Source organism: Sceloporus undulatus, chromosome 6, assembly GCF_019175285.1.
Source record: "Sceloporus undulatus isolate JIND9_A2432 ecotype Alabama chromosome 6, SceUnd_v1.1, whole genome shotgun sequence".
NCBI lineage: Eukaryota > Metazoa > Chordata > Lepidosauria > Squamata > Phrynosomatidae > Sceloporus > Sceloporus undulatus.
This window is the reverse complement of record NC_056527.1, coordinates 162,637,316-162,647,546: the sequence shown is the minus strand read 5'-3', so window position 1 is coordinate 162,647,546 and position 10,231 is coordinate 162,637,316. Positions and strand designations below refer to the sequence as shown.

The 10,231-nt window shown below is 39.6% G+C and overlaps 1 protein-coding gene and 1 long non-coding RNA gene across 2 annotated transcripts in view; one reads left to right on the top strand and one right to left on the bottom strand.

Annotated features, from left to right (window-relative positions):
- Nucleotides 1-10,231, top strand: part of LOC121933004 — a 152,843-nt gene that overhangs the window by 44,426 nt on the left and 98,186 nt on the right. The window lies entirely within an intron of this gene.
- Nucleotides 1-10,231, bottom strand: part of POLG (DNA polymerase gamma, catalytic subunit) — a 21,653-nt gene that overhangs the window by 10,052 nt on the left and 1,370 nt on the right. Inside the window, 12 exon segments of the mRNA XM_042472179.1 lie at nucleotides 2-76; nucleotides 565-630; nucleotides 991-1,111; nucleotides 1,442-1,666; nucleotides 3,188-3,311; nucleotides 4,253-4,404; nucleotides 5,562-5,744; nucleotides 7,036-7,115; nucleotides 8,117-8,263; nucleotides 8,524-8,691; nucleotides 9,620-9,806; nucleotides 10,176-10,231. The exon segment at nucleotides 10,176-10,231 is cut by the window's right edge and continues 597 nt beyond it. Coding sequence (XP_042328113.1) covers nucleotides 2-76; nucleotides 565-630; nucleotides 991-1,111; nucleotides 1,442-1,666; nucleotides 3,188-3,311; nucleotides 4,253-4,404; nucleotides 5,562-5,744; nucleotides 7,036-7,115; nucleotides 8,117-8,263; nucleotides 8,524-8,691; nucleotides 9,620-9,806; nucleotides 10,176-10,231 — 1,584 coding nt within the window.

The window sequence follows — 10,231 nt, the reverse complement described above, 5'->3', positions numbered from 1 at the left end:
CAGGGATATTGACTTCATTATAAGGTCCATTGCCGTGGTGATATTCAGGATGACTCTGTGCAGATTCCATTGCATCCTGTTGGAAAAATCACTTGTAGGGTTAGCTGTAGGATAAGACTAAAGTGTAGAAAAGAAGATAACCTGAGATGCAAGAGGCACTTAGTGTCTCACTTACATAGCCAGTGAACTATAAAAGTTGATGAAAATGTTGAGAAACATATCCAGAAAGGTCTCTGAAGGGAGAACATTCTTGCCATCCACTCCAGCCAAATCATATTGTTTTCAAAGCATATTTGTCTCAAATTTCTGCAATTTCTACCTGGAACTGTCCATTCCAGGCCTGCTAGAATGGACAAAGTAACTGGGAAAAGCTGCTTTTATTGTCTCCTCCACATTCATAATACCTGACAGACCATCCTGGAGAGTTCAAAATCACAAGAGCTTAGTGCTCAAGCTTTCATCCAGCTTTCCAAGATCAAAATCCCAAATGCCAGGCCCACAAATTTGAATGACACATGCCAAGTGCTGATTTGTCGATTCTCTCTTGATGAGAAAGACCATTACCTGCCTCAAATGACCATTTATGAGATTTACATCCATATCCATATCCAGGTGGCTGAGCTCTTCAACCTGAGAAAACATGAAAGAGACATCTTGAACATGCTATGCCCCTTTTCCCTCTGAAAATCTATTCATATCATCATTCATTTTCCTGATACTCCACATGACCAAGACGAGCTATCACTTAAAGTTCTACCACATTTGAGTGCAGGGTTCCCTGCATGTAGAAAGCTAGCACTGATTATCACCTGGCTTTGTCCATGTCATGCTTGTTTTCTATAGTGAAAATATAATATCTCTTCTTAGTATGGAAAAATATATCAAATGTGCCTCTCCCTCACTTATTACCTGAAATGGTACGGTTTGGTTAGAGCTGCACCATACAGTTATACTGATATTTTATCTCAGTTTTGAGAGACACATATTTACCTTTTGCCAGACAGCACTGTTTTCTGTTAACATGAGTTCCTCTTCCAGGGGGGTGTCTAGTGAAAGAGGCTCCTCTTTTCCTTTCTCCTTGCAATGTTCTCGATACAGATGTTCAATAACCCTGTAGAAAGGGAGAAGGGAAGAGATTCAGTGAACTGCAATTCAGCTACTACAACGTCCAACCTACTGAAATGAATCCAGGGAATGATCAAATTCTTTTAAGTCAACTGCAAAGCAATCCTAAACTTTACCAATATCATATTATCCAGTAGAGAGGTTAGTGCACTGAGCCCAATCACACCAATCCCTTTGATTCCTGCCACAGAGTAAAATGAACAAAGCTTATGCTTTACCATACATATATATTAAATAACATTATTAACTGCACTAACTGTTGATACCGTTACCTTTGTTACTCTAACCTCTCCCCATAAGTCCTCCTCGTTCTTACCTGAAGGGGCAAGCAGGCAATTCATCATCTGGAGTATGCTCTGCCAGGTTGTCTTTTCTCCCTGGTACCAGGTAGCCCCAGCCATATTTCTCAGAGTAGTGCAGTGGAAAACCATCCCAGGTGAGCCTCATGAGCTTTGGGGTCACTCTCATCTGAACGCTGATAAGGCTGGGCCCAGGCACCCAACTGGGATCATTCAACCGTAGGCACAATTTCCGGTACCACCTATGCTGGGGGGAAAATAACCCTTAAAACTTTTCAAGCTGGTGATTTAAGAAGAAAGAAAACACTGCCTATATTACTATTTACTATATTTACACTGCCTATATTTATTATAAGCTGGTGATTTAAGAAGAAATAAAACACTGATTTTATATATATATATACACACACACACACACACATATATATATTTACTTACACATCTTGATTATACATTTTTGTTCCAAAGCAATTAGAGTATCACTACAGAGCAGTATTGAAACCAAATAAAAATGTATCTTTCTACTTAGCTTAATAAAACCAATTTCCTCTCAGATGTCCAGATGGCCTATTCCTTATGCTTTTAAACTAAACATTATTGTTTGCATTAGCTTCTGGATTGGGTAACTTTGTTTGCTGGCTATTTTCACTTATATTATAGTCAGGGGACAACTAATCCAGCTGCTAAAAGAATTTGAGTACCAAGTCAGTACAAGGAATTAACTAGTTCTTTGAAGGACCCCCATTACAATGGAGAGTCAGCATAGTATAGTAATTTGAGTATTGAACTAGGACATTGGGAAAACAGGTTTCAAATTTCTGCTCAGCCATGGTGAAACTTTGGGCAAGTCACTCGCTCTCAGCCTCAGAGGAAACCAATGGCAAACCCCCTCTGAACAAATCTTGCCAAGAAAATCTGTGATCTGCACGCCCTGACCCTGAAGTGGCTGGAAGCTACTCTTTTTGGCCTGTCTGTTTTGGATCTGTGTTGACATTGAAGACTTTAAATACAACTTAACAATAAAGCAGCACATCTGTATATGATTTATACCATTCCTCATTGCAACTGGAGGCTCCTATGAGCAAATATTCCTTCATATAAAAAAAAATAAACCAGAAAACACAGAAAACTAGTTAATTGGGGGGAAAGCTAAACTAGACCCTTTTAGCTCAAACAGGTTAATTCTCTGTGGACACATATTAATCTTTGTCTGAAGCAGCATACAGTACTGTAAACCTCCACCTACGACATGAAGTGACACAGCCCAGATGTACTACAGATTTACCACCAGTGGAAGGTGTAGGTCTTTATGTCAGAAAAGAGGAAAAAGGGGGGAACAGACCCCTAGGATACTGTCAAGGAGTTGATGGGAGATATGGGTGGACAAGAGACATGAGATTGGCATGCTTAAGAAAGCTGCAGAAAATTTTTCACTGTGTCCCTGTTAATTTCCAAGCCAACATTTTCTTCCTTTTAACTTTTTAGGTTGCACATAGTAAAGCCCTGGAGTACTATAATCTGATCTACTGGCTCCAGTCAAGTATAAAACACAGAAAATTGTGTGTTTACTATCAACTGCAGTCTCCAACCTGTCTCCAAGGGCAGCCACAATTCTACACATCAAAGTAATTTAATTTCCAATCCATGGAAGATCATGAGCATGCAATGCCCTAAGGGCATAAAATGATTTAAATCAGATTAACCATGGCCCCCTGAAAATGCTGCTATGTAATTAGATATGTAATTTTCCTTTAGCAACTCACCCAGGATGACCAGGTAGGTGTTGGATTCTTTTTGGCTGCAAAGCCACAGTCTCCTTTAGACGATCCAACAGCAGCTGACTCTCATGGATGGCCTGTTCTTCCTCTTCAGTTGGGGGACCAGGATCTATTCTCATGATACAATAAACCAGAAAGAAATATTTCTAAATGATACCACTGTACAATAATTGGAGATGATTTCATAAATATCTGGTAGCCACTTTTATTCTTTGGGACTCTTTGACACTGGACTGCCAAAAATAAAAGAAAAAACCCAAAATGGCAGGACAACAACTTCTGGTTCTCAAAAATGGGTAATTTTTCATGTTATACAGTATAGGAAGGCCTTGCAAACTATTTAAAGGGTAAAATTTTGTACCTGGAAGTTTCCAGGAGCAGCATTTCATCCTTGTTATAGCCAGAAAAAGGATGGTCTGGAGATTTTGGAGGTTAAAGAAAATACTTAAATACTTAAAGAAAATATTTTCCATTTAATTCTCAATTCAGTCTGCAAGACACACACCAAGGTATATATTTTTGGCTTGCAAACAGGATTTGAGGGGACAGTTGCTTGTACTCTGGTCTACCTGCCATAATACATTGTTAGAGAAGGTGCTTTGCATGTCTTTAAACAGGTCTTTAAGCAGAGGCTGGATGTCAGGGATGCTTTGATTGAGAGTTCCTGCATGGCAGGGGGGTTGGACTGGATGGCCCTTGTGGTCTCTTCCAACTCTACCATTCTATGATTCTATGTACAAGGCTCGGATTCAACCATTCAGTTTGACAATATTAAAAAAAAATCAATTCCAAAAAGCAAACCTTGATTTTTTCCATTTTATATAGCATTTTACTATGCCATTGTATTTAATGGGATTTGAACATCCACAGATTTGATATCCACAGGGTATCCTGGAACCAAGCCCCAACGGATGACAAGAGCCAATTGTATTTAAGGCTGAGAAAAAGAGGAAGAAAAAGACACAATTCCCACAAACAAAACTGGATAATGAAGGCATGTGCTGCTTCTCCACACTAGCAAGAGAGTAGGTAGTCTTGCTTTTGATTTACCTTCCTGCCACTCCATCATCGAATTCTTTTCCACCACTTTAGGAAGCTCCTCATTACCATCTTGATCCTTTTTCCTCCCAACTTTTTTCTTCTTTTGCTTAAATTCTTGAAGGTCCCACTCCAGATCCCATAACCAGGGATCATCTTTGTACCTGTTTAATACATCAACCAAACCACACCTCAAATTACTGCCATCAGTGAGATCTTGGCTGACAGGTATCCACTTATTTAAAGTGGTGAAGTATGTTGGAAGGTTCATTACCATCAGTAGAAACTGACAGTCAAATTATTTAAATAAACAATTTTCAGCTTAATGAAAACAACACTGTCTTTCACAAAGCCCAAAGGGAACATCATGCTCACTGTTTTCATTCCTTTAGTGAAATATTCCTAAACACGGAGTTTGTTATATCAACAATGCAAGCCACATGTTAAGGGCAAAACTGTTTTAACAACTTTGACTAAGAGCCTTACTGCATTGCAAACAAACCTGACAGTCAGAGAAAGTGAAGCGTTTTTTCTGTTTCTGTGTCCACATGACATTGAAGCACTTTTGTAAAAATATATAAAAATGTATGCTGTAAACCGCTTTGATCATAGGAAAAGCGGTATACAAATAAAACATATTATTATATGGAAGAGGGTCAAATAGATTTTTCCAGCTTGGCGAAAGGGACACTTTTACAACTCCCTCCCATGCTTTTACAACTGGAAGAGAACAAAAATGCTTTGCTGTCCTGCAGAGACAGAAAGAGAAACACACTTTTCTTTCATTGCTTAATGGGTTTGTTTGCAATACAATAAGGCTCTGAGGCTGCTGCAATACTACAATATTAGTGCGGTCTGACATCACTTTAACTATCATGGCTCCATCCTACGGAATCCTAGAATTTGTAGTTCGTTGTGACATGAGAGTTCTCTAACAGAGAAGGCTAAATGCCTCACAAACTAAACCCCAGAATATGGAATTCCAGAATTCCATTGCATGACAGTTAAAGTAGTGTCAAACTGCATTAATTCTGCAGTGCAGATGCAGCCTAAATAGCTGCAAAGGTAAGTGCCATATGGGAGGAGATACTCTTTCCCAGCTGCTTTTTACCCCAATATCCCAGTCTCCATCCTCAGCCAGAATCCCAGCTCGAGGAAGGGCTAAGTGTTGCATCTCTGCTGGTCACTTCTCTGTTTCATTTCATGCTCCCAATATGCAATAACCTGCTCAAGGAAGACCCAGGATCTGAGACCTAGGTCTTCAATATACATAATTATTTCTTGAGCCACACTGCATTACACCAATGTCATAGTAATTAACCTTTCTTCATGAAGCAACTGGCAGGCACTGTCAGCCAGTTTCATCAGCGATTTCTTCATCTCCTTTTGCAGCTCCTCATATGTGAGCTGAGCTTCATCCAGGTACCTCTCCCAGTTCTGATTGACAGGAAGATAGGAAACACCCATTTCCAGCATGCCTGCAAATGTCACAGGATGAGGACACCTAATCCAGAGATTAAAGAAAGGGTCAGTCACATACTGCAATTCATTTGGGTATGGGCTCCGGAATAATGCTATAACCTTAAAACACAAATACATGGTTCTAACAGGCTGTCATGCCAAAAGCAACGGACAGAAAACAGGATGGTTCCACAGAGATCAAAACCTGAGACTGTACCAGCTTAGCACCCATAACAAGATTGCACCATGCGACCCTCTTTACTTTTTTCCAATACCAACGTATGGTTACCATTTATCCCCATGAAGAGGAGTTATGTGTTGGAATAGAAGACCTGTTCCAGTAGAAGCGTATCCTCCACTCTTGAGACAGCAATACTAAGATGGCCTTCATAGACCATAATTCCTGAGTGGGGGGGAACACATACATATTCTCATCCCCACAGAGTTACAATATACAAGCTTTTCCTTCACACTCCTTGTGTCTATCATAAGAAGCATTCTACTAATATGATATAAGGATGTTTCATGAAACTCCCAGAATTCTTTGCTTCAGCTTTCCACATGCATTGTGGAATTTGGTCAGCACTATCTGTATTTGTTTATGAAGAGCAGTGACTCAGAAATTTTACTGCCAAGAGGTGAAGATGCCTAGTGAAATAAGACTTCTTGTTTTTGTCTATAACGATATTTTACCTCTATGAAGAGCAAATTAAGTTTCAGCTATTTTCTGCTTAAACAAATGAAGAGGAAGAAATCAGATAGGTTCTGCCATGATTGCTGGCTATTTATTATGTATATATACCCTGCTTTTAATAATGGATGATAGGGTATGATACACAAGTGATGATGCTGGGTGGAAATAATGTTCATCTTTCTTGAAGCTGGCTAATGAGTCAATGTGAGGAATGAAAGAATGCACTTTGAACTGTCAAGGTCAATTCAATGGGAAGCTTGGTACAGAGAAGAAAGGAGGGGTAGTTCTGGGAATGGGAATGTTTTGGTCTAAAGATAAAAGGTAGTGAGTGCACAAAAATGTTTGACGTCCTAATAGCTTTTAACTGTAATCAAAAGTACCTCAGTCTTGACAATATTGCTATCCTATGCACAACTTTAGTCTCTTGAATAAAGCTGAAGCTTGTGTTTTCTTAACGGAAGTCTACCAGTACGTGACACAACCAGACTAACTAGAAAGTGGACTTTTATAATGGAATTTAACAATGTCCTTTGTGGAAAAGAGTGTTCCAGTTTAGATTCCCTCTCCTTTGGAAGATAAGAGCAAAAGTTAAATCTGAATTTCATTCTCAACAGAGGAAAATGACTTAACAACTTCTCACCTTTCTAAGAAAAGAGGAAGTTGTTCCTGGAATACTTCATGAGTTGCTAATACGTCAGAAGCACAATATTTCATCAGGTCCTTTGGAGAAAAAATAAATAAATAAAGGAAATGGGGAGAAAAATGATGAAAGCTTGTATCAAGACCCATCTTATACTGATTCCCACCATCAGTAAGTCTAGGCAAGTATTGTCTCTGACTGGCAGAAGCCCTGCAGGTCTAAGGCAAACATAAGTTTGTTACCTAAGATTCTTTTTTAGACCCTACAATCAAACCTGGGCCATTTTACCTGCAAAGAACATACAGTGTTGTGTCACTGAGCTATTGTCCTGTGTAAAAGGTTTTATACAAACCCTCAATATGCTAAATTTCTTAAATAATCTTTCATGCAACCAATATAAACATATACACATAATCTTTACTAAAGTTGAATGTGTAACTTTTGAATGTATAAATATACGGGCCCTCAATATTCTAAATGCCTTAAATAATTTATCATGTAATGAATATACGCATAACACAATGTATAAGGTCTAGCCTCTGAATGTGTAATTACTGAATGAAATAATCTTTTCTTCTATGAAACTTTCTGTCTCTTGAGCAAAGTTCCAATGTAACTTGCAAATGTCTGTATGAGAGTTTTGTTTGTGTGTGTGTGTGTGAATAATCCAGCTATACATGTACATAATGGAATGCACAGGAGACAAGGTATAAAGAATGGTTATCTCCTAAGGACAGCAGGACGCAATAAAGTAAGGGGGCAGTAATATAATAAATTTAGGAATACAGACACAAGAATGTGTACATGGGGTCTGAGAGACACTTTGAACCAAAGGTAAGACATACACTTTGCAACCACAGGCAAGATTGTTTAATGGCAACAGTTAAAAGACTGACAGGCTTATCCCAAGAAAGCTATCTGTCATGAAAATTATTTAAGTAAATGGCATACTAGTTTTGAAGGGCATGTTGTAAACTGCCTAGCAGCTACATAATTCATCTTTTGTCAGAGGACAGGGCAAAGAAGAGAACAAATCTCAGCAATAACCTCAGCATAAACCACTACACCATTTCTTTCCTACCTGGAAGTTATTCCTGATGTCAGTCATGCTCCCCTTGACAAAGAGTTCCCGGGCTTCTTTTTCCAGTGGTTGACCCCCAACATATAAAGCATGCACATCCACTAGGTTGTTGATGCTGCTAATATTCACCCAGTCCCAAGAGCCAATCTGCAAAGAAATAAGGCAGCAAAATGGTTGAGAAGGGGAGTGCAAAATGGTTGAGAAGGGGAGTGAGTCATGCAATCCCTTTCAGACCACCATTGCCTCTGGAAAAACCTCTCTCCACACACACACACAAATACCCCTTTGTCTCTCTGTAGCTCAGCACTGGACTGGATCAAGTGGATAAAGCTGCAGAGAGTTGACAAGTGTTGGACTGAACCAATGAAGGAAGTAGCAAACTAATCCTCATTTCCTCTCCAACTTACTGTGGGGCTATCAGTTTTGCCACGAGTTTTCTTGATATGCTGCTGGACCTGCAGCTGCCCTCTCCTCTTGCCTTGTCTTGCGGCCATCCAAAGGCTACGCTGGAATCCTGTCAGTCCTGAGATGGCCATGTGCATACTCATCGTGTCCAGGAAACGCATCCGAGATCCCTGAAATAAGTGTTCAAAGGACACACAAACACACAAAAATTGATTTGAACTTATGTTCTTGTGTGTCTTCAAATTGTTTCCTACTTACAGAGACCCTAAAGCAAACCTATTTGGGGGTTTTCTTGGCAAGCTTTGTTCAGAGGAGGTTTGTCATTGTGGTACTCTGAAAGCCAGTGGGTTTCCATGGTTGAGCAGAGATTCAGACCCTGGTCTCCCACAATTCTAGTCCAACACTGAAACCACTGCACCATGTTATCATTCAACGCAGCCTATCAACCAATACAAAGTATGAATACATATATAGTAAAGAATGGTATATGTTTAAAGCTGGACATAACAAAGGCACCCTGAAGGATCAAAAAGTACTACTTATGAACTGCTAAGCAGGAACAGGCCAAAGAAATATTTCATACCTCAATATTCCTTGCTTAAGAAAACTCTATAAAATTATTGGGGTCACCATGAGTGAAGGCACATGCTTCATTTCTATCATGTGCGCCAACAGGGGCTAAACATACACCTCAGGAAGGATAACAAGGAAAGTATATGAGAACATTTAAACTCCATTAAGAGTTCATAACTTGCCTAATCCAGATCAGATAAAATTCTTGTTGAATGGCATATTCTGAACTATACTATCTCCATATTGTCCTAAAAACCTGGCTGCTGCTTGTCCATTTTACCTGTTTGTATACAGCCTAGTAATTCTGGTGATGAATACTGATATCTGGTAACATGCTTTGGTTCTCTGACATTTATATACTTTATTTTACATTTTCTCGACAGTTGATCTAGTCCATGTCACCGATAATAATAACAAAATATATACATATATGACAAGTATTTGTTCTGCCATCAAAGAATACACTGCACATAAGGAGGAATTAAATATAAGAAAGAGTCACACTAGCAGATACAAGTGATTTACCTGGATCATGTATTGTTCTTTGATGTGTGCACGGTCAAAAGACACATTGTGCCCCACCACCAGCCTCTCCTGCCACTCTTGTTTGGTGGAGCTACTACTTGTTTCTAAGGGAATGAGGTCTGACAGAGTCAGCTGGCTGGACCAAGTGTACCGTTGCTCCAATAGCCGCTTGCTACACCATGAATACCTGAGGAGCAAACATACCCATTTTTATGTTATTCACAACTGTGTGAAGCATCAAAGCATGAGTGGACACCTGCAACTACCTCCAATTCTTTGTGGATTTGAAATGTTTAGTAAGGTCAGAACAAAGGAAGCTTGCAACATTGGGATGAACGACAAGTTAAACATGCTGCACATGCAAAGAATTCCCTAGGGATTCTTCTTATTTTTAAACCATCATGTCAGAGCAGTGAACTGGCACTTGTGAGATTATGTCCTAGGCCTAACCAGAAAATTCATTGCAATCCTACGCAACATCTGGAGAGCCTCATGTTCCCTACCCTTGGCTTGCAGGAAGAAGGACCAGCCCTATATGAAGCTTTCTCCATCTTACCAGGCGCTTGGAGAAACAGCCACTGCAAGTGTGGGGCAATGCCCTTCTTCCATGCA